The sequence below is a fragment of the Pezoporus occidentalis genome, unplaced genomic scaffold (assembly GCF_034315485.1).
Source record: "Pezoporus occidentalis ecotype Australia unplaced genomic scaffold, CSIRO_AGI_Poc_V1 ctg16, whole genome shotgun sequence".
NCBI lineage: Eukaryota > Metazoa > Chordata > Aves > Psittaciformes > Psittacidae > Pezoporus > Pezoporus occidentalis.
The window spans coordinates 2,867,325-2,893,725 of NW_026913425.1; the positions used below are offsets into that span (position 1 = coordinate 2,867,325).

Genomic DNA, 26,401 nt, shown 5'->3' on the forward strand with positions numbered 1-26,401 from the left:
AGGGCGTCGCGGTCGGCGGCGGGGCAGAGGCGGTGCCGCTCGCTCTGCTGCCCTCCGCGCCGTGCCCAGCCCAGCCCAGCCCGGCCCGGCCCGGCCCGCTCCCGCATGAGAGAGGCAGCGGGGGAGCCAGGCCGCGCCGCGCCGCCGGCATGTCCGCGCACTGCTGCGCCGGCCAGGTACGGGGCTGGCGCGCGGGAGGCCGGCAGGTGCTCGGCGGGAGGTGCGGGAGCCGCCAGCCGCACCGCAGCGCGCCGGAGCGGGGCATCCCCGGGACGCGGCGCCGGGCACGGCCGGCGGTGCGGCGGCTGCCGGGGGAGCCGGGGTAGCGCCAGAGTGGTGACGCCCGTGGCGAGGCACGGAGAGCCCGGGACAGGACGGGACAGGTCAGGGCCGGGGGTCCGCGTCCTTCCGCTGCCCCTGGCCGGAGCCTGGCGATCTCCGCGGTAAGGCTCCGCGGGAGCCGTCTTCCAAGCGCAGGTCGGGCGTTAAACTGGGGGAGCCGAGTGCCGCGGGGGTGCCTGTCCGTAGGGCCGGGCTGTTCGAGTGCTTACAGCGGTGTTTCAGGGGAGGGTCCTGGTGGATTCCCCGCGTGTTTCGGGGGGGGGAAGCTGATCGCCGCCTGCCACCGCTGGGTGCATCTCCGCCTGCGCCGCGCAGCGGGGTTCGGGTGGGACGGGGACGCTGCAGCCTGCCCTGAGAGGAGCAGCTCCCAGAGGGGTGACGGATTATTCGAAGCGACGAGAGGCGGTCAGGTAATCACCACTGGTGCCTGGTGCTGGGGAGGTGAGAAGTGTAAGAAGTGGAATGGACTTAACATTTCTCTTAACTGCTGGCTGCCTGGCGCTCCTCAGAGCCTTCCACAAACTCCTTCAAATCTGGCTTGTGGGCTTCAAATCAGCAAGTGCAGGTGCTGGAGGAGGAAGTGAGGGATGAGAGCAAGTGGTGACGGAGGGCAGTGCAGGACCTTCAGCACCTATGGGGTGAGGAGTCAGTGCTCCGCGTTTTACCAGGGTGCACCTTGTTTCTTGACTGCACCGCCTCTCATGAATGAAAGACCATGGACTTGCAGGAGAAAGGTGGTAGAAAGGCCGTGTCCAGACCTCCTCCTTAGTTTCGCTCCAGGGAAGGATTCCTGTCCTTACTAGTTGCCTCTCTAGTGTGGTGTTAGACTGCATCACCGCCAGGCACTTTATTTTGTGCTTCATTTTCCCGAATCTCGGCTTCTGCAATAGAAACCCATTACTACACGTGTACTGCTTACTGCCCATGTCTCATATGCAACGGACTAGCCAATTAGTGTATTCCTGTTGTTTTACATATTTAAACACTTTGCGGTTTTAAATCTAGCGTTGTTTTGTCTTTGATCACTCTGCCCACCCTCAGCGTCTCATTATTCTCTTGCTTTTGTGTGAACCAATTGGAAGAAAGCCTCAGATCTCTCCTGAAGGTTGAATCCCGGGCTAGCCTTGGTCTTCTGGCTATGGTTCTTCCAGTCTCCATTGAGCTGGGAGGATTGCTGAGCGTGCCTCTGCACGCATCCCCTCCAGGAGCTTCCCCATGCCTTGCCAAGCAGCCCTGGGTGGTCTCGGGAGACAGCAGTAACCAACCACATTTGCTGATGTTCCTCTTAGAGCAGGACGCCTCCCTGACTGCTGCTTCGCGTCCGTTTTGGCAGCTTGTGAAGCAGCTTCTGGAGCAGCTCACAAAGTGCTGTTAGTGGGTGCTGTTACTGCCGTGGTTCGTGGCCGTTTGCATTTGCATGGCTTTTTCTTGGTGTAGCTCATGGAGAAGTAACTCAATGCCAGGAGGCAGGAACCGTTGTGAGACTCGTGTGGTGAATGGCATGGCTTTAGTGTGACCAAACTTTGAGGCATTCTTAAAGCCACTGCGTAGTAATAGCTGAAAGTAATGTGCTTTACTGACACTGATGTGTCACTGTGGAGTCTATGAATAAACTGAACTCCTCAGTGATGCTGGAGCCAAAGCAAAAGCCCTGAAGTGCATGCAGTCATAGTGCCAAAATTATGTAATACCCTGGGGAGATGTATCCTGCTGGCTGAAGCACTATTCTGGATGTAAGGCTTATCTGTGCTAAGTATGGCATATTGCTGGAGTTACACCAGCAAACTTAGTGTGGATAACCTTTTTACAGGCTAAGATGATAAATGGCGTAAACCACGTTTCGATAGCATGCAGTGTAACTTTTGTTAAAAGAAAAATGGTCTGCCTTCATGGCTTGATTTATTCCAGCCTTGATGAGGGGATGTTTGCTTAACATTCACCAGAAAAACAAAAGGGATAGAAGTCCTTCTTTCCCTCCCAACCCAGCTTCCTCAGGTATTTTATGGGTAGTGATAATCAAGCTGGAAAACTGAGAAGGAATTTGGCTGCCCCTTAAACGTTCCCCCAAAGATGAAGTTGACCCTGTCTCCAGAAACAGAGATGGTGTGCCTGAGGACAGATGGAACTTCATACAAGTCCTGAAAACCTACACTGAGGTTGGGTAACTCCTTTTTCCCTAAAATGTATATAATGGGGTTGATATCCCATGGGGCAAAGGGTTTTTAGAAAAAGTACTTTTGTCCTGTATATATCTTGTGTCCATCTCTGTTTCTGTGGATCTGCTTTCCTAGAACTGCCTGCAAACTTTGGTATTATCCTTCTGAGCTGTGAAGCTGCAGTTACCCAATGTGGATGCCCGTAGCTGATATCAGAGTTCTGTTGTGAGTTAACATCACCTGAATACCCATTTTATTCTCCTTGAGTAATGCCAGCAAATTTTCCTGGTGTGAAGTAGACCCAGAGTGATCCGTACTTTTGGGTCAAACCACGCTATACATCTAGTTGATGGTGCCTGTCAATAAATGAATTCAGGCTTCACAGCCCAGATTCCTGTTGTTAAAGGATACAGCGGCAAGCTGCCAAACTTCAATGTACTTCGGTTATGCTGATTTTGCACTCAAAAATTATTTAGAATAGTCTTAATTAATGTTGCTGTGTGACTTGTATCCTTGCCAGGGGGACCCTGGGAACTTGGTTTCAGGGAACTTGGCCATTTATAAATTGTAATTTCTGAAGTTGTTTTTTATCAAGCAGTGTACAACCTTGTTTCGAAGAGAACTGCAGTTTTTAGGTTTCTGAGCTGTAATAAGCTTGCTAAGTGTTTCTTCTTTTGCTAGTGCTTCATTGGTAGGCCTATTTTGAGAACACAGTGAGAATACAGTTTGGCTTGGGCCTCCACAATGCTTTTGATTACATAAAAACATCTGCTTAAATTGACGGGAAACAGAATTTTACATTTGGCTTTTCTTCAGTAGTTATTCTCAAGGGAATAAAGTTGAGATCATGGTTAAGAAAAGCAGCTGTTGCAGAAAATCTTTATTACAATGAATATGTTTTTTCCAAAGTTAAACAAATGTAATTTATATAGTTAACATTAATTGGGGGGGAGGGGGGGCAGGGGGCAGTATTTTGTAACTGGATTTTTTCAAGAAGATGGATTTTTCAATAAGAACTGGTAGTTATCAAAGCTTATAAAGCTATTTCTGGAGGTCTATTAAATCTTGAGTGATTTTCTTAGTATTGTTCGGCACTTAGAAATCATATGCTGTAGTAAATGCAATAAGGGTGTAAGATTTTTATTTATACCCAGACCTCTTTATTCTAAAGTTTGGGGGGTTAGGGGTTTGGTTTTGGGTTTAGGTTTTGGATATTTTTTTGAACAGAAAATAAATGCTTTATTTGTAATTGCCTCGGCCAGTCTTACGACTTCTGAGGCTCATGGCTTTTGGATCAAGGGAGGGAAGCCCTGCCATGTGCTCCATGGCTGCATGCCTCTCTAGTACTGTCTGTTTGCATCTGCAGGCTAAGGAGGGTCTTGCAGTCCTGTCCTCGTCGTCTTCTCTTTTCATCACAGGGTGAAAAGGGTGGCTCTGTCATCCTCGTCCAGGTTTGTGTCCCCTGGGGATGCTGGGGCATTGGTGGGAGCATGTGCATGGTGTGATATGCTGCAGTGCTGTGGGATGTTTCCTGGCTCCACTCCACATGGTGCTCCCCAAAACACATCCTGCCTTTTCAAGCCACCGCCAGTGCTATTAATCATGGCCGAAGAAGAAACTAGCTGTCTGTGGTCTGTATTGTAGTTCATTCCACTTAAATGCAGTTAGGAAAAACAGATTTGTGAAGAACTTTTTTCCCCAGTTTGCAGAAACATGGAGGTTTTGTTTTAAATAAATGGCTGCCTGAACAACTGAATTAGCAAAGCCTACTTTTCTGCAGCTTTGTCCATTGAGCTTGGTATCTTACATCTATTCCCTACCTGTTAAATACGGAACTCGTGTTGCAGACTTTTCCTTGCTCCCGTTTGAGAGATCATTTTTGTCTGCTAAACCTTTTGCCTATTTTCAAGGAAATAGTAATAATGTAGTATCTTTGAGGCCCCTATCTGCCTGCTGTAGCTGGATAAGATTTGCTGCTGGAGTCAAAAATGATTAGATAGGGAAGAAAAGGCAACCAAAAGACAGTGAGATCCTTGAAGTGTTGTATCATCCGACACTTGCGTCACTATGTTGGAATCTTTGCCCTGGCACTGCATAAGAAGCAGAAGAGACTGTCTCATTCTAGCAGAAGATAGTTTTTCTCATTCCTACTTAATCTTCCATTGCTGCTTGATACATTTTTTTTAGTCTTTTTCTCTCACATCCCATAGGTTGGTTGCATTCTGGGTTTAAAGAAACAGCTTAAATATCCATGGCTCTACAGCTGTGGAGTGAAGGCAGTATAAGAACAGGACCTTCACTTTTAAGGACAAGGGGATACTTTTCTGCAGAAGGATATAAGTCCTAGTACTGCTTTTATTTTAATTTTTGCAACTGTAGGTATTCCAGGGTGCTTTTGCTGTCACTGAGACTTTCATTACAGGGGATGCACTCGCAGTTGGTGGTGCAAGACACTCTTGTTTTGGGGGAGCCTGGAAGCCTGAGCTATGACTACAGGATAAGCTCTCATATGGAGCTGGCAACTGCTGCTGACTACTGTCATCCCAAATACCTGCTGAGGCTAGGTGGTGTTCTCAACTTAGCCATGTGAAGATGCGTGGACCTTAGATTGCTTCCAAGGTCCTTTGCATACCTGAACTAATGGCACTTTCATTTCTTTCTTAACTGTGTGGGCTCCAATATGTTTTTACATGTTTATTTCCTGACCTCCTAGAATTTTAGGCTGTGATCAACCATTCTACCAACTGAATTTTGCCTACTGCATTATTCAGGTCACTGAAGAGACACCTTGAATGTCAGTATGTGCTACAGCATGAGACAGTGAGGGACTGGGGCAGTCAGAGCTGAGGATGACAATAGTGTTCATCCATGATAGCATGTGGGGGAAGGTGCCCCCTTGTTTGTTTTGAAGGGAGTCCTGACACACCCAGTAATGTCATTTCATTTTAATTAGTGATAACTATGCGTGGACTGATGTGTGCAGTTTAGTGGTTGGAGCTTCCAGCAATTAGAGGTGGTGTGTGCTCAAGTATCTAAACATACAAATGTTCACAGGTGGAAAATGAAAAGTTTTGTACTTCTTTCTGTCTAGCGCAGGGCTGATACAAAACTTGTCAACCTGTCGTCTCTCACACTGAGTTTTAGCAGGAACCATTCTTAGCATTCTTAGTGTGAAGAGACCTATCTGATACGTTTTTTTTTTTCCTTGGCTTATATTACAGTCACTGGCAAAACAGTGTTCAGGAGTACTATTCAAGATACTTCTTGAGTACTCACTGTATTTTGAAATGCTTATCAAGAAGTAAGCAATAGAAGATGTGAGCAGGATCCATCTTGAGCCTGCCAATCTGGAAATGTATGAAGCTTATGAAGTTGGCTCCTGGTGACACTGATCTAAACTGAAACACCTTTAACAGTGCTTTGAGCAGGCAGATTTTTTTAATTTTTTTTAATATGATGTGGTGATATGATATGATATTCATGATATCATCAGTTCATGTTTTGTACCAGCAGTTTCTGTAACTTTGTACGAAGGGTTAATCATAGAGTCAGAATGGTTTGGGTTGGAAAGGACCTTAAGATCGTCTGATTCCAACTCCCCTGCCATAGGCAGGGGCACTTTCCACTAGACCAGGTTGCTCCAAGCCCATCCAACCTGACCTTGAACACTGCCAGGGATGGGGCAGCCACAGCTTCTCTGGGCACCCCGTGCCAGCGCCTCAGCACCCTCATGGGGAAGAACTTCCTAATATCCAATCTAAATCTCTCCTGTTTAAGTTTAAACCTATTACCCCGGTCCTATCACTACATGCCATGATGAAGAGTCCCTCTCCAGCATCCTTGTAGGCCCCCTTCAGATACTGGAAGGCTGCTATGAGGCGTCCACGCAGCCTTCTCTTCTCCAGGCTGAACAGCGCCAGCTTTCTCAGCTTGTGTTTGTATATCTTTGTTATGTCTTTTTTTTTTTTTCCCTGCCTTAAAGTCCTCTTGGACTCAGTAATGGAACCACCTTTTAAAGGCACAACATCTTTGTGGAACAGCTCAGAGCTTTTAATTCACTCAGAAGTGAAGCAGTTGTTCCAGATAGATGCTTTTAAGTTCATGCATACAGACGTTTCATTTGAACTGCTTCTTCACTGCAGTGGTACATGGACTTAAGCAGTTACTGCCCTGCCCTTCAATCTCTGTCCCTGGCTGTGCACCACATTTCATCTGCATCAGCCGCTCAACCTCTAGAGTCCTGGTCTCAAACATCAGAGCTAACCTGGGGAAAACCTGCTCACTGTATGAAGTGATGGCCTCAAGTTGTCAGACTTTGCATTGCTGACTTGTCTTTTTAATCTTCTAGTTGTTCTGTTAACAGGTCTTCTGCTGTGAAAGGCAGAGAGGCGTCTGCAGCATGAGCTGGAATGAGAAAACTGTGAAATATGAAATGATAGGAAAGGCCAGTTGAACCTGCCACCCAGCAGAGTTTGCTTTTAATGGAGATTGTCAAGGGATCGATGCAAGGAAGCTTCAGGATCAGGTCACTGATGAAAATAGTGGTCTCTTTTCAGCAGTGACCTGAGAGTATGTTTAAAATTGCTCCCAAAAGCACATAGGCATGATTGAAGGGCAGGTAGAGCAGAGGGTGCTATTGAACCATTAACAAAGTGTTTGGCTTGCTAGATGCTCTTACATGTAACTCCCGTGGCATGGCCCCAGTGCAAATAAAACTTACCTTTTAAGTACAGCCACTGGCTGCCTATGCAAGATGTGCATGGAGGGCAGGCTTTGCAGGAGAGTCTCACCCCCTCTGTGGCTGCACACACTGGGGAGAGGAGCCAGGGCTGGGTGCTTTGCAGTGGGGCTGATGATGCTGCCATGATCTTGTAGGAGAAATCTGAGGGAGTGCAGGAATAAACCCCAAACAATTTAGGTGCTGGGAGGAAAAGTCTGAAAGCCTTCAAATGAGACTGAGGGTAAATGGCTTGGGTTCCTTCTTTGATGAGTGGGGAGAAAAGACCAAGTAATTAAAAGGCCCTGTAAGCTAGTGGAGAAAGCTGCATCAAGAACAGTGCCTAGGAACTGCAGCAGACAAATTAGAAGGTGGGAGGGTTTTTTTTTTATGGTTTTGGTGATAGCTATAAGCAACCAGAGGGACAGACAGTCCACCTCATACTGCTGTCAAATCCAGATGGTCTATGCTAATGAAAAATAGCCATACTGCTGGGGAACTGGGTGATGTGATGCATTGCGGGGCTCATGGCAGACTAAACAATTGTCTTGATTTTTCCAAAATCGTCAGGCGAGGAGCAGTTGTGCAGTCTTTAGACGTTTTGCAGTGACATTATTGTCTGTTGCTGAGCTGAGTCACCACTTAGTAATGCTTGAGAATGTTGAGGAATGGAGACAGAAGGGAATTGTCCCCAGTTCAGCTTAGCTTCAGCTCTGGCAGAACCTGTCAGTGGCTCATGTGCAGTTTAGCTCTTGGCGTGGCCGTCCTGGATGCTGCTTTCTCACCGAGATTTAGTGCTGCTCTGTGCTGTGTGGCAGTTCTGGCCCTCGGTGCAGAGCACAAGCCCTTTTGCTTTGCACACGTGGGGCAGGAAAGGCTCATTGAAAGCAGTGTTTGGGCAGCAGCTGGCGTGACTGTAGTCTGAAGTCGGTTTTAATTGTGCACAGTTTGCAGCGTGAGGTGCACTCCCAAAAATAGATCATCACTTGATTAACTGGTATGCTGGTCAGAAGGCGTCTTGGCTTAAGCCATGTGGTGAGTCTGAGCAGTAAAGAAGCAGCAGTGAAAAGCCAGTTAAGTCAGACAAAGGACAGAATGAAGTCTCTTTGGTGAGCTTAGTTGCTTCAGAGGACAAACTACTGTGTGACCATGTGTCTGGTTGAAGAAACCTTTGCAAAATATGTTAGCAGAGGGTGGTTTCAATAATAGTGTGAGCCCAGCTCACGCTTGGGACACCTGGCAGCAAGCATCTTGGTTTCATGAACCAGTGCGCTTACAAAGGGGTTGGCTCTTGCATGAAACTAAAAGTCCAAGGGCTGGTGTATAACTGCTTCAGGATGTTTGTTCATGCAGGGCTGGCTGCTTTGCTTTTCCAGCCTGCTTGGGTGCTGCATGTAGCTGTGAGAGTAGGTTTTTGGGTGTTTTAGATAGATGTTGCTGTTAGCAGCTCAGTGACTGCATTCTCGGCACATTTTAGGGCCCGGATAGTGCTGGTAGTCAAGTAATCACGCAGTGCATGAAAAGCTAAACTGCTGCAAGCGCCCCATGAAAAGAAGTTTCAGCAAGGCACATTCCTGTGCTCGGTGGACAAGCCAGAAGGCATGAGGTCTACCCGGCTGCTCAGGCTGGGCAGTCAGATGGGAAGGAAGAGGTGAAACACTGTTGAGTCCTCCTTTCATTAAAGTATGCACTCTTTTTTTTTTTTTTTTTTCCAATGCTCTTCTTCCCTTTGATTGTTACCATTTCTGTTGAAGACTCCCAAAAGGAAGAGTGCTTTGTTGTGATAAGCTTGCTACTTCCCTATGGTTTGTATAATTTAAAAATACCATAGGCTATTTTGGGCAGGGATCCTGAAACTCCTCACTTTGTTTTAATGGTTACGCAAAATATTTTCTGGGACCTCTGAGACTTTTTTGGAAACATCTGTGGAAAATACCTTCTAAAAATGTCACTGTCTCTCTAAAAGTAGTAGTCAGGACACATTAACTTCTCAGTCTTGTATGTAAGTAGTTGTGTGTGTGCTTAACATTACCGTCACACCTCATTTCACTGATCTATCAGATTGGATCACAGCTTGCAAAAATCAAGTCTTGTGTGTGTGTGTGTGTGTGGTAGATGTTAAGTGTATGTTGGTGGAGTATTCATTGCAGGGAGCCAATAGCTTGTGCTCAGGTTGGTAAGCCTGCTTTTACCTTGTTTTGTTAACCTAACTCTTGTTAACCATAGGAACTGCCCAGGCTGGCATAGAATGGGAGCATGCAAATATGTTCAGGCCAGCCTGTACTTGTAAAAGTGATTTGCACAGTTAGGGCTGTTACGCAGTCTGCTTGCTTCTGCTCCTCACTGTGTGCGTGTAGAAATCACTGTTCCTCTTCACTGCCAGTACCCTACTGCTCTCAAATTGAATGGGATGCTAGGAAAATGCCACTGAAACATCTGGTCAGAGAAGGGTCAAAGCACGCAGGACTGGTGTGGGACATCCGCTTCTGCTCTCCCCTCCTGTCCGTGCACTGTGCCCTCACTTGAAGTGGTAAAATGATTCCCACCGTTGAGCTGAGAAGTGCTGATATGGCATTTCCACACTTTCTTTAGTTTATTTTACCCAGTAGGTTGCTCTGTTTGGTCACCGTCAGCAGCAGAAACAACAGTCAGGGCTACTGAGGTTCAATGCCAGATTAGGAGTGAGCGAGTGGCCAGCAGAGGAGAAAGGCTGGGGGGAGCAGTGGCTGTGCAGCCAGCACGGCTACGGTTAGAAACGCCTGTGAAGCTGTGCTTTGACTCTTTTTCATCAGGAACGCTCCCCAGGCAGCCTTCCCCAGCTGCTGCTGTGGAACCAGTCAGGTCAGCCATGGTCCTGGCGGTGTGGATCACGGCACAGTCTGCTTTCAGGTACACTAACTAGATTTTCAAGTTTCGGGATCTCAGGCAAGCTGGCACTTCACCCTCCTTGAGATCTGAAAGGGTAGCGCCGAGCACATCAGGCGGCTGGTGGTACGCAGTGGGTCAGTGTGAGCTCATCCTAAGTATTTGTGGGAAGCATAAATACTTGCGTAGTGCTTGTAATGATTGTCAGACTGTGGTATTCACCTGGTGAGGGGATGTGAAGCTGGGGCGGCTGTACTTGCTGCCTGGCTGCTGAGTGCATTTGCTTGAGAAAGATGAAGCCAGAACCCACTGCAGCATGAGACTCCTGCCAGGGAAGCCTGGCCTTTGGATGCCATTGCCCTGTGCTCCTGGGGACCCTGGCCTTGGAAGAAGCTCTGTAGATACAGACCAGGATTCCCAAGGCCTGCCTGAGGGCACCTATCACAGGCCTTGGGTTGTCTGTGTCTTGAAAACCACTGATGGGCTCCTTCTGCATCTTTTGGAGGAGCTTTAGTTTAATGATAGCTAAACCTGTAAAAGATTTATGACGTTACCTGCATTTTTTCACAGTCATCTTTTTTGACGTGGGAAAGGTTTGTTACTGGCTTCCAATTCTGCACCAGTGGGTCCTGAGCCCCTGGGCAGATCCTCTCTGCAGTCAAAAGTCAGAGGCAAGGTGACATGGGCCATGCCCATGGAAAAGCGGCTGTGTAGTTTAGCTGCATGTTGACTGCAACTTCTTAACAGAGAACTTGTTGTGTATGTGGGCTTTGAAGCCTGTCACCCAAAGATTTTGACACCTCTCAGGTCAGTGGGTTGTAGCCAGCGTCTTACTCGTTGGGACAGAGACTGTTTTGATTTACTTTTTGGGTAACACTTCTTTCATGGTGGCCCACTATGGAATGTAGTTAGTCATAACCAGAGTTTAAAAAAGGGAAAAAAAAAAAAAGAAAAAGAAAAAAAAAGGGGTAAAACCCCAAACCACCCAGCCTGAGACTGTGGCTGAATAACCTAACCAACTTTCTGTGGTTTCCATGGCTATTCAGAGTGCAGAAAGGAGTGCTGAAAAAAGATGAAGACACTGGTATTTTCACAAGTATTGCCAATTTATAGGGTGCATGTTCAGTATTAGAAACTATCATTAAAGTCTCTCCAAGTAATGTGGTACAATGCATAAATTGAGCTATATATTCCATATAAGTATTTGTTCCTTTAAATAGCAGGTCCAGAGACCCAGGACTGGAATAGCAGACACTTTGCTGGATGCAAATGGGATTTCACTGGCAGAGCTCTCTAGCGCCTGGTTTAGGAAAATGTTTCCCTTACAAATGCCAAAGCTGCATACCTTTTTACTTCTGTACTGTAGTTTTTAGCGTTATGGCAAATGTGTCCGGCAGTTGAAGTTCTCTGTGGGATCTTTGGATCTCTCTGGTACAGACTGAAAGGACCTTTAATCTTAATTTTTTTTTTATTTGTTTTTTCCTCCCACAATTCTGGAATGGATGAATTATACTTTCCTGGTACACTTTTGTTTTGAAATGCTACTATTCCGTTTGTTTACTGAGTCAGTAACTTACGATAGCTTTCTTGCTTCTTGGAATTGTATTGATGCTGTAAAAGTTAACTTAATTTCACTACCTATAAAAAATGAAATTGCCACCCTGCCATCACTGCCTTCTATTTTGAAAGTATACTTGCACGATGTGCTTATGCACATCAATTTCCAGCTTTGGTGCCAGCACGAGCCCATTCTGTTTATTCCCCACAGTTGGAGCTTTATGTGTTTTGGGGAGAATTTCTGCTTTGCAGCAGCAGCAGTTTTAGCAGCTGTGTGCTTTGAGGCCTCCATCTCTGCTGGCGTGAGATCCAGCGGTGGATGGAGGGAAGGGCACCGTGGGAGCAGACTTGGACTCTCTCTGTTTCATGTCTCCTGCAAACCCAAGAGCTGTTGTTGAGTGAGGCAAGGGCCTCTGCCACCTGCTTTCTGCAGAGCTGAAGGGAGGAAGCCCGATCTTGGGTGTTGCAGCAGATAGACATGGTAAGAAAACGATAAGCTGGGAATCTTTTCAAGACACTTCTTCAAAATGATGTTTGATCACCCGTGTTGGTTGTGAGACTCTGTGGTTTTACGTCAGATATGTGTCTGCAAACAGGCACATGAAACTCCCTTTTCTGGGTTGGACAGTCATTGGTGCTGGAAGAGGAAATTTCCTGGGAGGAAAAAGGCACATACAAGCCAGCAAAGTTTGTCTGGGTGACTCGAATGTGGCACTTGTGAATTTTGAGTCCCTTGTCAAGGGCTAAGAAAACCCATCCCTCTTGTACAGCTGCTTGCTAGACAGCAGGGGATCCTCTGATCCATGGTCCCTCTGAGGGATGAGGAAACACTGGGAAAAAGCAACCTCGGTCTTCTTGAGTCCCTGGCACTGGCCACAGACCACCCCTGTGCTACACACCTGCCACAGTGAGACCCTCAAAAATGGGAATGCTGTGGGCTCAGGTCGCTCTGGGTTGGCAGCACTGAGACCTGGAAGAAAGGTTCCCTGCTCCTGGCTGCCTGCTGATGTCCAAAAATGCTTCCTGTGGTCACGGCTGCTGGGGTAACACATGCGCCATTTGAAGCTGCTGCCTATTGAAAGGACTGGCTTGGCCAAGAACAGTGCTGCCTTATGTATAAAAATAAGGCTTATATTTTTATATATGACTTTTCTAAATGTAGAAGGCAGGGAAGGTGAATCCAGCTTCTTTGAAAGTTAATGATACCGTTAACAGTTAGGAAATAATAAGCATCAAGGTAGAGCCCTTGTAGGATTTATCCAGTACCTTTTCCCTGTTGAATAAGGCCATTATGTGCTTTTTGCTGTGCTTCCTGGTTTTTGTCTTGGTGGACCCTCAGTTGCAGGTAAAAAGAGCTAAAATACACAAGGAATAGTGTCTCTAATAATGATTAAACACTGGAGACAGCAGCAGCTGAAGTGTGATTTGCTATTATTTTCCTTGCAGCTGTGATTTTTTTCCCTTGCCATCCTGTATGTGGGATCCCCATTTTCACCTTTGCAAAGGGTGAAATAACTGTGAATTTGCCTTTCTTTCTTTTGTCTTCTTTCTTCTCTGGCTTTCTTCAGTACAGGATGATGCCATTGTATTTTGGGTCCTTCAAGCTCAGCTATCTTTGTTCACAGCAAGGCCAGTATTTCCAGTCTTTCTCTACTTCCCAAAATATTTAGAACTTTTGTAGCTTGTTGTTTGTTTGTTTGTTTGGGTTTGTTTGGCTTTCTTTGTAGCTGTTGTCTGTTTACAAAGCCTTCAGACCACTATCCCAGAGTGTTGCTGAAAGTTTTCCAAGAGTTCAGCAGTTTTCCTGTTCGCTTTGATTTGCTCAAAGTCTTTGGTAGCATAAAAAGTTCTGTATCAGAAATTACAGAAAAGAAAAGAACAGTTTTTTGTTTGTGTGTGCACCAGAAATGGGACCTAAAAAGGACAGTATGGTTCTGGTGAATTGAAATGGATCTGCACAGCTTGTTTTGAAACAAAGCCTCCAGCTTGTCTTAAAAACCAAATTGTTTTCTTTATGTTAGAAGTAAACAATCTGGGGGTCTGTGCCCCTCTTGTGCAGATTTGTTTTATCACTACAGAGGAGGGAGAGTGTATTGCAGAAAACAGAGATTTACCATTGCAATGCCTGTTCTGCTGGGTGAAACATGTCAGGACCATGAGTTGCACAGCGATAGTAAAGAGCAGGATTAAGAAAATCTGGATCAATTCCTCCTCATCCTCTTCACTCAGCTTTAGCGTGTGGGAAAACTAGAAGCTGATGTGCTTCAACCTAGTGACTTCTGATAAACAAGGCAATCTGCTTCCACTTAAATGCTGCTCAGCTGAGAAGAGAGGACTTAAGAAATTCTGGAGTTTTACAGAAAGTCTCACAGGTTCCCTGACTGACTTTTGCAATAGAAACCTAAAGGGGGTGATGGAATGACTTGTGTTTTTTGTCTTCCTTTCCAGTTGGCCTGCTGCTGTGGTATTGCTGCCTGTTCCTTGTGCTGCAAATGCTGCCCCAAGATCAAACAGTCAACCAGCACCCGCTTCATGTATGCGCTTTACTTCATGCTGGTGACTATCATCTGTTGTGTCATGATGTCAACAACAGTAGCTAACGAGATGAAAACGCACGTGAGTAAGACAGATGAACCCACTGCTGCCCCGGGAGGAAATGGGTCTCCTTCCTGTCAATTTCTCACCTGTTGAGTGTGTTTCACAACATGAAGAGTCAAGGGACACAGGACTAGCAGTCTTCCTCCTCTTTCATTGCTCTGCAGTGAACCCATCCCAGGTTTGCTGCACAGGTAGTGTCACTAAAGCCCATTAGGGGACATGTTATAGTAGAACAAATCAATTCAGTCCAGCATTGAATTCACCTCTGGCAACTTGTTTAGTAGCAGAAGTAGCGAATTAGAAAACAGCTGTGCAAGTGTTGCATTTATAATTTTAATTCTGTGTTCTTGGTGCTGTGTGACAGACTACTGCCATGCAGATCCTTTACAAGGGGTTTTCTTCAGTGTGTGTTGAGTCAGTTTATTCACATGGGCTGTAACCACAGAAGATATTGTTCATCTCTAATTGTCTTTTTAATTAAAAAGCTTCTAAAGCATGAAAGAGCTGTGGCTAAAACTAGATTTTAAAGCTCAGGTTTCTTTCAGAGTCTTAATATAACTTTCCTAAGCTAAATGCTCAGCAGCCTGCTTGCAGTCTCACACTGGACCCGATGTACCTTGTCTTCGGTTTGGTTTCTTCAGCTGCCCAAGCTGCTCTCAATAGCACAAATCCTCTCTCTCGTCCCCTACAAACTACAAGAAAAGAAGTTGGTTTTTTAAGTAGAGGGAACAATGGCTGGATTGCTTAATTCTTGAAGTTTCTCCACCAAACTCACCATTGGGCCTGCTTCAAGGCTGTGCATGCCCTGGAGGTTCAGAATGGTTCCCTCACTAAGAAGGTCACCTAGTTGTTTTGTGTTACCCTCCCAAGACTGAGTGCCAGTGAGTGCACAGTTAAGGCTGTTTCCTCATTTAACCAATTGCTGTTCGAGCTTACCTTCTGTGCTTGACTTGCAGTTTTCTGTGAAACACTTAGCTCTTCACCATTCAAGATCAAGGTGTTTGCACCCTATGGCTGCAACACAGATGAACTGGCAGGATTAGGATAGGGCTAGTTTAAGGGTTTCTGTGCTGTGCTGCCAGTGACCTTTCTTTCTTCCCATTGTACCCTCTTTGTATGTTCTGTCCTGATTTTCTTTCTTTTACTATCACTTTGCTTGAGTTGTTCTACCACCACCTTCTTACCCCTGGCTACCAGCAGTTGCTGACAGCCCTGAAAGAGTACCCAATACAGGCATGATGCTTGCCTGTGAGCTGTGACTGCTCAACATGTGCATGCTGAATTTGCTTGCCAAGAATTACTTTGACTTACTGGATGCTTAGCTTGGCAAAAAAGTGAATAACCCAGGGAACTCAACTGTGTAGGAGACAAATTACGTGCTCATATCCAAATTTCATAAAGTCATTTTCCATCAGTAGTGTGGTTTTAATGCAGCTTGTACCCCTAACAAAAATACTCTCTCTTTATCCAACAGAAAAGTGATTCAGGAAGCCTTCAACAACATCCTTTTCAGTATTGCCAAATTTCTTTTCCAGTTCATAGTCTTGAAAGCTCAGTGTGGGAAGAAATAGCATAAAGTAGCTGTTAGTGTGAAGTGGAAAGATAATCACCCTCTTAATTTAGAACATTTGATGTCTTTGAATGGTAAATACACCATATGAAAGTAGGCTTCCTTTATCTGCTCTCTAATTTAATAATTATGTTTGGGGCTGTTGAAAGTTCAAAGACTCCTGAAGCTAATTCAGCCCAGGTGTAATAGAGTGCACCTTGGAAATATTTATTCAGGCTAACCAGTCCTCAGTTTCCCAGTGATGAACTGTGCTTTGAAAGTGTTTTGAAAGTGCTGGGAACTTACTGATTCCTCTGCTTTTGGCTGGATTGTGGAGCACTCGTAAGTCCTGAAGCTGGGCTGTAAGCAAACGCTGTGCATCATGCTTCTAGGACCTCAACCCTCTTCCTTGAGAGGAGACAGACTTCTAATTAATTTTAATCAGATTTTTAAAAATTATTATGAAAATAAAAAATAAAATTTTAGTGCAGTCCTTTACGGAGCCATAATCTTGGCAGGGAGCCATGTGTCTTCTTTACCAGTTTAGAGTTCAAGGACACTGTTACATGAAAGGAATCTCCCCCTTGTCAGTGAGAGGGTTCTTTTTTTTTTTTGGTTGATTAACTATAAATTCCCAAGTCTAAAGTACTTCTAAAAGTATTTATTGTAGCACTTGGTCCTTTGGCATTTTTTTTGAGAGGAAGCAGCAGTGAATGTACATCTTTTAAGGACACCTTAAATAGACTTGTAAAAAAAAGTTTGTATTTGTTTTGTTGTATTAATCTACCCCCATGGTCATGCATTCTGTCTATTAAAAAACATTTATGACAGTTTTCCAGACTCTGCAGCTCCCAGCCCAGAGCTGGGGACCACTCTGTGCCCTGCAATGTGGCTGGAAAAATGAGTCCCTGTCACAGGGGTCTCAGCTTCCACATCCTCACCAAAGCTAGCAGATAGATGGAACCATGTGTCAGTGGGAGGACACTGTACCTGGGTATCATTTCAAAACCTTAGTTCCTAGTCTAACCAGCAAGACTTTAAGGACATCATATTTTGTGATAAGCCTTAAGAGTTGGACACTTGTCTTTTGTGGGGGGAGTTTTCTCCTGAGCTGTTCCTGCACCCATGGGACACCAAGAGAGCCCTAAAGGGTTAAATTCTGAAAAATGTCCAAAGAAACTAAGGCATTTGTGTTTGATTTCTGTGGAAGAAGTAAGAGGCACAGGAGGGGTAGGGAAGGAGTGGGTAGTTTTGACCAGGAAACTATTTTGGATAGTGGTGTGTAGAATAGATTTCAGAGGAGAAAGGTTGTGTATCAAGCCAAATGATGGGGTAGAGCATCAATCAAGACATGAGAGCCTCAGTCATGTGGACAGAAACACACAAAAGACCAATATTCAGTTACACAAAGTGGTTTAGAGACTTGATTCTGTTCCAAAATGAAGCAAAGCAGCATCCAACTTGAAGTGTTTCTATGCATATATCCATATATAATTTTGTTTTTCCAGTAATTCTGTTGGGTTTTTTTTTGAAAAACAGATACGGCTTTACTCAAAGATGTTCTGTTGAAGCAAATAGTTGAATTTGACAGGATTCAAAAGGGTAATTGAGAGAAGAAAAGGAAGAAAATTGTTTTGGTCTTTTGAAGTAGTGTTTTGGGTTTTTTTAATTAAATTTTTACTGTTAAACCTGTTGCAAAACTAATGTTTTACACTGAAAATATCCAGGTCCTACTTAAATAATGAAAGGAAAATTAAGAAAGATGTTTTCAGGAAAACAAAACCCAGTAACAACCAGTTCAGTTTTGTCAAAGCATTTCAGTTCTAGATGGCTTTGTGTTCTGGCAGAGCATGGTTTCAGGCTTCTTTCCCTAGCCAGGTTTGTATCTTGGACCTTAACTGTATTACAGTATGCTAAAATTCAAATTTGCTACTAAAAATGGGGATTTTAAGTGCAGATGCCCATTGCATATCTCTGATGAAAATTTAGCCGTAGATCAGAGAATCAGAGACTCAGCCGGGTTGGAAAAGACTTTTAAGATCATCAAGATGCAAGATTGCATGTGTTTTTGCCCTTGTCTCTCCACCTACACAGATTTTCTTTCATACTTCCTCTGCTTCTGTAACAAAGTTCATCTGCCACATTCTCCCTCTGTTGGATGAGGACATCCAGACGAAAGCAGTCTTGTTCTGGCTCTTCAGGCCCATTTCTACACACTTCTTCCTTCCGATTCCCCCTCCAAAGCTATTTTCTGCGCTTCTGCGTTCACAAGCTTGGGTACAGGCAGGAGAAGTGACCAAGCCTCAGCCTGGACATTGTGCTGCTGTGTTGGATTGATTCTTGAACTGCATTTATTTTGGGGAGCAGCAGTTCACGGTGAGGGGAAAGCAAGTTCAGGGCTGCCTGTCCCTGTTTCTGTAGATGTTGCTATCATCTCAAAGAGTTTCACTGCACTCGGGAAATTGCTGACATTGCTATGATAACATCATTGCTTGTGCAGCAATAGTGGCATTTACGTTATCTGAGCAGATACTGAGTTTCTGCAGGAAGAATGCTTTGTCCCCTACTCAGATGCCAAAAAAAATTAGCTTATGTTGCTTTTAAAGTTTTAAAGTAAATATTTCACTATATCAAACTTGGCAAATAGTTAATCCATGATTTAACAGCTGGCAAAACCACCCAGCAAACGGAAAGCCTGGTAAATCACATGGGCTGGGCAGGCTGTTCAGCAGCTGAACGTATTTCAGAGACAGAGAACTTAAAAAAAAAAAACACAGCAAAACAACAAAAAACCCCTCCCAAAACCTAGTCTTTTTTAACCTTCAGTGAAAAAGTCACATAAGCCTTGATAAATTGCTCCCACCAGTAGATCATCATCTCACAAAAACATGCTCTTTTCATTATATCAGTGCTCTTTTGTCCCCAGCATTGTGCTCGTGCTTATTATCTGCTGGGGTCCCCAGGAGTTTGGTTTTATTCTTATTCTGTTCCTTCGGGTTCATGGGTCTCCAATAACGGTGTTCAATCCCACAGGACCGTTCCTGCGGTCATCACTTGCTACTGCATAGTGTTGTGCATACTACATGACAGCTGAGGTCTTTGTTGCTTGTGTAGGCACAAACTGAGCTATTGTTCTTGTGAATCCATCCATTTTCTCTCAGCCAGATCTGTAAAGAAATTACTACTAAATGGAGAAAAGAACATATAGGGTCAAAACCCCATCTGTAGAAACCTACGCAATTGAAGAAGATGCCCACTTACGGTTACACAAAGATCTGGTTTTAATTTAGTCAATTAATCAGGTGCCTGGGTGGTTTTTTTATTTTGTTCTGTAAGTCTCAAGCAAAATGCTGCTTGGTTCCAAGTACAGATGTTGCAGAAATCTGTCTCCTTGGTCATCTGTATCAAGCAAATCCACAATTTTCTCAGAAATATTGTTAGTTTGCTATTATACATCTTTGTAGTCTCTGCTGACTGATCTTATAAGCAAAGAACTGGAAAGCAATAATTGATAGGCCAGTTGCTTTCCTTGGGATTGCTGTGGTCTCTTGGCTTGCCCTGGCTTCCCTGCGGCATTGATAGGTCTCTTAATTATTCCAGTCAATCCATTTGTTTGTTTTGAATGCTGGCATGTTTGCCCAATCTGATGGCTTATAGCCTTTCAAGACCTGGGAAAAGCCTGCTGCTCCAGGCAATTCTCTTCTCTCTAAAAACTCTTGGATGCAAGTTAGCCACAGCTCCTCATTTACTGTCCAGCTTCTCACACGGTGGCTGCTCACCTCTGTGTTACTCCTGAAAGAGCATCTCAGAGTGGTCCAGCTTGAATCTGCTCCTGTAACACTGCGCAGCTGCATTGAGACCTGCTTTTCGTCTCGGCTGGTTCTAGCCCATCTAGAATCAGCTCAATACTGTAGTTATGTTTACTACCCTTAGCACAGCAACCTAACTTTGCTGTGAGCTGCCAAAATACTTGCTGGTTTTGGGAAGCTGCAAGAGGGTTGTTGAGCTCCTGACTGGTTTGGGTTGCTGGCATGTCAGGGAAAGTTGCATACCCTGCTGACAGAAGCAGGCTTACAGAAACTAGTGGCTGAAAGCCTGCAGTTTACATGTTTACCCCTTGTTTCCTGCATCTCGGCTTCCTTTCTACCCAGCTGGGAAAACTGCCTGATCACTTGCTCTTGGGCCCTGTTTGTTCTTTCCTGTCTTGGTTTTGTGTACCGACCTGCATGCTGAGGGAAGCAGTGTCTGCTATCTTTGCTAACTTCTTGGAAATGTTCAAGGATGGTGTTGCCCACAGTCTTTGCATATTTTTCCTGAGCAAAATCTGTCCTGGCTGAATGCTTTCTGAAGTTTGATTCCCATCTCCCTTGCCCAAGTTACTTATTTCTACATGTTGTGTCCTGGCAGACATGTCTTCTCTCTCCTCCAGTGACCTGTGCAGGTAGCAGCAGTCAACTCCAGGGGGTTTGGTGTGTTGCTTGACTGGTCTCACCAGCCTCAGCTGAAACCTGTGAGCATACAGAGAGGCTTTTTCTTAGAAACCGACAGTGGTTTTCTAACCAAATGTCTGCATTTCTGCACAGCTCAGTGGCTCCCTCGCTGCAAGGGGGGTGTCTGCATGGAGGCACCGCACAGGACTGAGTCCTGGCCACACAGACCTGATTTTTTGAGCACCCAGTGTCATTTCTGCATGTGAGACTGAAGCCAAAAGGTGCAGCTGTTTGCTTTCCCCTTGTGGCAAGAGTAGGGCCTCAAAGGCAAATATTTAATGAGTCAACAGAAAGGTGGAATTTTCCTGCCTCTCTGTTAATTGAAAGCAAAATCAGAGCAGCTGGCACAATGCCCTTTCAGAGGCTGTGATGCAGAGGAGGGGGTTGCTGCGCCTGTGCCACTTGGGTGTGCTTTGGTCTACATATCTATGGAGGGCAGCATGAGCCAAAACTTCCTGCCTTGCAGCTCCCTGCATGCCCCTCCCTGATTACTGAAGCAATCAAAGTCTTCTGTTAAGCATGGGAAGGTGGGAGAGGGTCCCTAGGTTGAGGGGATGGACAGTAAAGGAAAGAAAGATGGACTTGTACCCCCAAAGCATGTGGAGGGAGTTGAGACTGGAGGCTCTAGACAACTCCGGTCCTTTGTGTTTTACATTTATGTCTCTTGAACCTTAAATCCAGGCAGGGGGTTATCAAGAAAGAAATATGTTAAAAGAAGCCAGTGAAAAGTTGGTGGTGAGCAGATGCAGACATGCTTGGTTACAAGGAGTGTCCTAACAGCTTGTAACATGTGCTTTTCAGATTCCTTTCTACAAGCAGATGTGCAAGAGTATTCAGGCGGGTGAGATGTGTGAGAAGTTGGTGGGATACTCTGCAGTGTATAAAGTCTGTTTTGGAATGGCCTGTTTCTTCTTTTTGTTCTTCTTATTCACCATCAAAATTAACAGCAGCAAAAGCTGCCGCGCATACGTTCATAATGGGTGAGTATTTGTTTGACTGCTTCATTTCCACTTTTCTTTACCAGTTTGTGTTGCCTGCTTTCCAGCTGGATGTAACACTAAGCAGAAAAACCCCAACCCAACCCAAAAGCTGATTTTCTGCTTTTGTCAGAAATAATGCAGTCAAGTGAGAACTAACTAAAGCGTCAGTCAGTCATCAAAGGGGGGTTTTCTTTTGTTTGATCTCAGGCTTTAAATAAAGATTTCTCTCATGATAGTTGACTTGAAGACCTCTAATGCCTATTGTAACCAAATGACTTTTTTTTTCCCCTCTCGTCTAGATTCTGGCTGATTAAACTTATACTTCTGGCAGCAATGTGCTCAGGAGCTTTCTTCATTCCTGATCAGGACACTTTCCTCAATGGTATGTCCTTGTTTTGTAGTGCTGCTTCATTCATATTGCCATGTTTCTTCAAGCAAAGTTTGAGGGAAACTGTGTACAGAGTAGATGGTCTTCTCATGAAAGTAGATGGTCTTTTCATGAGAAAAGCTCATGTAGTTTACATGCAGTAAAGAGCATGTTTTTATTCTGACCAGGAGCAGGCCAAATGGGTAGGTGCTGTCCTTCAGATTGTTTAAGATGGGAGGAGCTGTAATGGTGCACAAGAAATGGTTCTCTCAAGAGCATAGAGCCACTTGTTAGTTTGGCTTGTGCAGGTTGCTCTGCAGTAGTGCAGCAGCCAGATTCATGCTGTGTTTATGGAGAGGTGCTGGTTCTTGAGGGAGCACAGTGCCTTTCTGGATGCTGGTGTTTGCTGCTGGAAACCTGCAGTGCTGCGAAAGAATTTGGGATGTTAGCTGTCAGTCTGGTGGTGTAAATGCATGAAGGTAAAATTAGACTTTTTGGGGTGCTCTGCTGAGGATGCTGTGCCTTGAAGCATTTCTAGTTTTGGAAGGCACCCTGGCACCAGACAGGCATTGTTTGGTCCTGGCTCAGTTAGATGCCCCAGAAGGGAAGGTCTCCTTATCCCTGTTCCTCTCGCCCATGAAGTCATGGGATGGCTATATGTACTTGTCCTTAGTATCTAATCACTGTTTGGATTAGAAAGATGCACTTGTGCAATGCATTGTACTCATAAGCAAGAGAGACTGCTTATCATCTTTGCAAGTGACCCTTTTAATTTTGAAAAGTCTTCAAGAACTGAAGCGTCTGGGGAAAAGGGGAAGCAGAACTTTTTACATTGGTTAGGAATGCTGTTTCTCAAAGGGAAACCAGCCTAACCCAGAGTGGAGATACAGCATAACAAGCTTTCTTCCTGCAATTGCCTTCTGACTTCTCTCTCTGAACCTGTAGTCTGCACATCCTGATAAACAGTCAGCCCCTGAATTTGAGTTTTACAGATGTCATCTGAAATCAGCTGCGTACTTGGAGTCATGTCCAGGCTATGCACTGCATAGCATGCTGCGCAAGCTGTTTAAGCAACTAAACATTTAAATAGGTACCTGTATTTTCTCAGATACATCTGATGTTGTACGTAAGATATCTATTGTCTGAAGTATCCAAACAGCTACCTAAATACAGTATATGTAGGTCAGTGGTTAAGTAGTCAAACAACCTCTCTTAAAAGTGAATACCAAGTGTTCCAGTCTCTTTGGGAGTGGCTCGGGACAACATTTGTAAATAGATAAGCTCCGCCTTTGTTTTTCTGTGGTACTGGAATCTGGACGGAAAGAAATTGCCCTTTATAGTACTGTGTTCCAGTACCTTGCAATTTCAGGGTTTAGATTCCTGTGGAATGTCTTCATGCCACCAGTTGCAAATAAAGGTTTCAGTATTTTCTGTCTGAATATAGTAACTCATAGTCTCCACAAAAATTCTCTAGGTTATGGAAACTCCATAAGTGTCCTAACAGGCTTATTTTGAAAGGGGAGCACATTGCAAGCTGAATTCATGAGGTAGCTAATCTTCAGTTAGCTGAGTTGGCTTTTCAGCTGAAATCTTCTGCTACGTCTGCGGGCTTGAGATCTTTAAACAGCATTTACGGCTTCACTGCATAGACAGTGATTCCATTTTATCTCAAGGGAAAGGCGACTGCAGTTTGACCTATTTTCTGCCTCTGCTTTGCAGCCTGGCGCTACGTAGGAGCAACTGGAGGTTTCCTTTTCATTGCCATTCAGCTCATCCTGCTCGTTGAGTTTACACACAAATGGAATAAAAATTGGTATGTGTTGGGCAAATAGTTACTTGCATAAAATTCTAGTGGACTCCTGAACATTACATTGCTCGTAACAAGGAATTTAAAAATAGCATGGATGTAATTTTTGAAAGAAGACCCTTTCATTTCAATGTTTAGAGCTGTTCACCTTTGCTTCATCCACTTTTTCCTTCCCCAGATGTTTTCTCTTTATTCACTTCTACTCTGCTGATCTATTCTTACATGGAATTGCTTAGCTTCTGATAATCAGTAGCATGTTAGCATGCAAAAACCTTGAAGTTATTTTATATGAAAACATATCTTCTAAGAAACAGTGGTGCAAGAGGGTAAAACTGGATTTGCAAAATGTAACAGTGAAACTGTATACAGTGATATAAAATGGTAAATCCTGCTTTTTTTGTTTCATTTTAATGCACATCCATTTTTTTTAATTGTTTCTTGACATGAGAACTGCTACTTTCTCTTCAACTTTTTTCATATACATATGAAAGATTCCATTATCAACCCACGTATACCCCATTTTGGTATTGACTTCATTTCTGGTTCAGGCATATTTGCTATTACCCTCCTAGCTCTTAGCCTCTCATAAATTTAAAATATTTAAATTGCCCTCCCACATACATGCAAGAACTCCAGCCTCTACCTCCATCCTTTCTGTTTCTCATTTCTTCCTCTACAAACCTTTGCAGTCCTCTCTTGTTCCAATTATCGTACTGACTGCTAAGAAAGAATTTTAGCAAACCTTTGCTTGTTAGATACCTCTTTTCAAGGAGGAAGAGGTGAGAACTCCTTATATCACACAGTTTTGTTATGGCTAATTCCTGTAGCTGCTTTTCTTTTCCAGCAGCAGCATTTAACTTTAGCACTCCCTCCATTAGGTGCTCTTTTAAAAATAAGTCATGTTTGCACAAAACGAAACAACAATAAGCAAAACAAGAAAAACAACCCAAGCGCCTTCCGTGCACCAAAAATCCCTTTGTGACAAAACAGCGTTCTTAGTTGCTGCTCCTAAAAAACTGGTGATCTTTGCAAGAGGAGTCTGGAAGGCGAAGGGAAGAATACAAGGTGAACTGCGCTTTAGTTGAGGGAGATTGATGAGATGGACTCAAACGGAGATGAGGCTTTTTGAATGAAGGGGTGGTAAAACTGTCAAGGTGGTGCAAGGAGCGGAAGAGAGGCCATGCCAGACAACGTGCCTTTGCTGTCCTTGTGTGAAGAGCACTGCTTGCTAGCTAAACCTGTGACAGTCTGAGTTCCTACTGAGGAAATCCCTGAAGTATTTGGATGAGATGTGCTGGTGGGCTGATCCCAGACATTGAAAGGTCTAGGAGTCATGCTGGGCTATAAGTATAGAAACAGCTGGCCATGATAATACAGAAGATAAACACTAATGCTAAGGAATGTTTACGTCTGTTTCACGGGAGGAACCTTGCAAGGGCCTTGTTGATGTAGTGACCTACACATTTCAGGAAAGTAAGCACTGTCTTTTGTGTTAGAGGATATGAACAATTCAGTTATGTAGAATTTAATCCTTTTAGGGAAGGGAAGACAAAGATAAGGTACTGTCTCTCTCTCTCTCCGCAGGACTGCAGGTGCAAAGCACAAGCAGATGTGGAACGGTTTGCTTGCTCTGGTCACTCTCACGTTGTACTCCATTGCTGTGGCAGCCCTGGTGCTCATGGCTCTTTTCTACACACACTCAGAGGGCTGCATGTACAACAAAGTCCTGATTGGTGTTCACGGTGGCCTGTGCCTCTTTGTGTCACTGGTGGCCATATCGCCCTGTGTCCAGAATCGTGAGTCCACTGATCTGTTTTTCCTCTTGGATCTCTGGTGCTGCCACAGGTGTGTGCCTGGGGGCATGAGCCGTGTCCAGGCAGAAAATCTCAAGATAGTTCAGAGCTGGTGTTGCTCTTGCCCCTATCCTTTATCTACACCATGAAGTGCTGTTGCTGGTCATCAGCTCAACTGCTAAAACTAGAAAACTGTGAGACATTTTGGGTGTGTCATCAGGCAGGCATAGTGTGAAGAAAGCTTTAGGCTGGTAATGCACTGTGGAGCTTACACAACTCTTGCAGTGATAGCAGTTGAGTAATAGCTGACAAATTCATCCACCATTTACTTTTGACTGCTTGTGGTTTACCATCTGTAAATTTTGGGCCTGGAGGAGTTGACAAGAGTATTTTATGTTTCAGTATATGAAGTATATATGTGTGCTGTTATTATCTTGCATATATTGGACTTGGAAATAGTAATTTGAGTTACTCCAACACAAAATTTACAGCAAATAGAACTGTCACGTCAACAGGTTTTGGAAAGTTGGTGATTTTGGTGAGAATAGAGGGGTGATTCACCGCTTTCAGGGAATCCTTAATACCATTCTAAAACAGCCATCAGAACTAAAGGACACTCTTTTCTCTTTACATGCTGCTGGAAGGGTATCTAAACTGACTTAAAAATGTATGAATGGCTCTAAACCATGAAAGATACACTGCTTTTCATAAAACATGAAAGATACACTTCTGAAGGATACTGATGTGCTACTCTTTAAAGGATATGAATTTGTTTTTCAGTTTGTTAAATTGTCTGCAAAAATGACTTGTTTTCCCCTTTGTTGTAAAGGCCAGCCCCATTCTGGTTTGCTGCAGTCAGGCGTTATCAGCTGCTACGTCATGTACCTCACTTTCTCTGCACTGTCCAGCAAGCCACCAGAAACTAGTAAGTTATGTAATGTTCTACGTAAATTCTTTTAGACATGTATTAAAAGCTAGAATTTAACAAACATGAATTAAAAAATTTAGGGATATTGGAGTGCTGGCTTTGGTCTGTTCTGGCCTATGCAGAAGAAATTGCAAACACTAGAAATAATTCCAGCAGCAGAGAAACCATGAAATTGGCACTCTCCATGTACCTGTTTCCTGCCATCAAATTTCCTAGAGTCTTCTAGCCTATTCCTTATGTGGCAAGTGCATG

The 26,401-nt window shown here is 44.4% G+C and overlaps 1 protein-coding gene and 1 long non-coding RNA gene across 3 annotated transcripts in view; one reads left to right on the forward strand and one right to left on the reverse strand.

Moving 5' to 3' along the window:
* SERINC5 (serine incorporator 5) overlaps positions 1-26,401 on the forward strand; it is a 35,829-nt gene continuing 9,428 nt past the window's right edge. Inside the window, exons 1-7 of one of the 2 annotated variants that reach the window (XM_062612348.1) lie at positions 1-176; positions 14,086-14,253; positions 21,076-21,254; positions 21,554-21,636; positions 23,341-23,434; positions 25,013-25,224; positions 26,051-26,146. In XM_062612348.1, coding sequence (XP_062468332.1) covers positions 150-176; positions 14,086-14,253; positions 21,076-21,254; positions 21,554-21,636; positions 23,341-23,434; positions 25,013-25,224; positions 26,051-26,146 — 859 coding nt within the window. In that variant the 5' untranslated portion in view covers positions 1-149. Of the gene's footprint in view, positions 177-10,553; positions 12,681-14,085; positions 14,254-21,075; positions 21,255-21,553; positions 21,637-23,340; positions 23,435-25,012; positions 25,225-26,050; positions 26,147-26,401 lie in introns of those variants that run through there. The other variant, XM_062612349.1, reaches the window with a different exon arrangement.
* Positions 13,326-20,531, reverse strand: LOC134160391 (uncharacterized). Its single transcript, XR_009963537.1, has 3 exons — positions 20,443-20,531; positions 20,175-20,292; positions 13,326-13,486 (listed from the first exon to the last, which is right to left on the reverse strand). It is a non-coding gene; the product is annotated as an uncharacterized LOC134160391 (long non-coding RNA).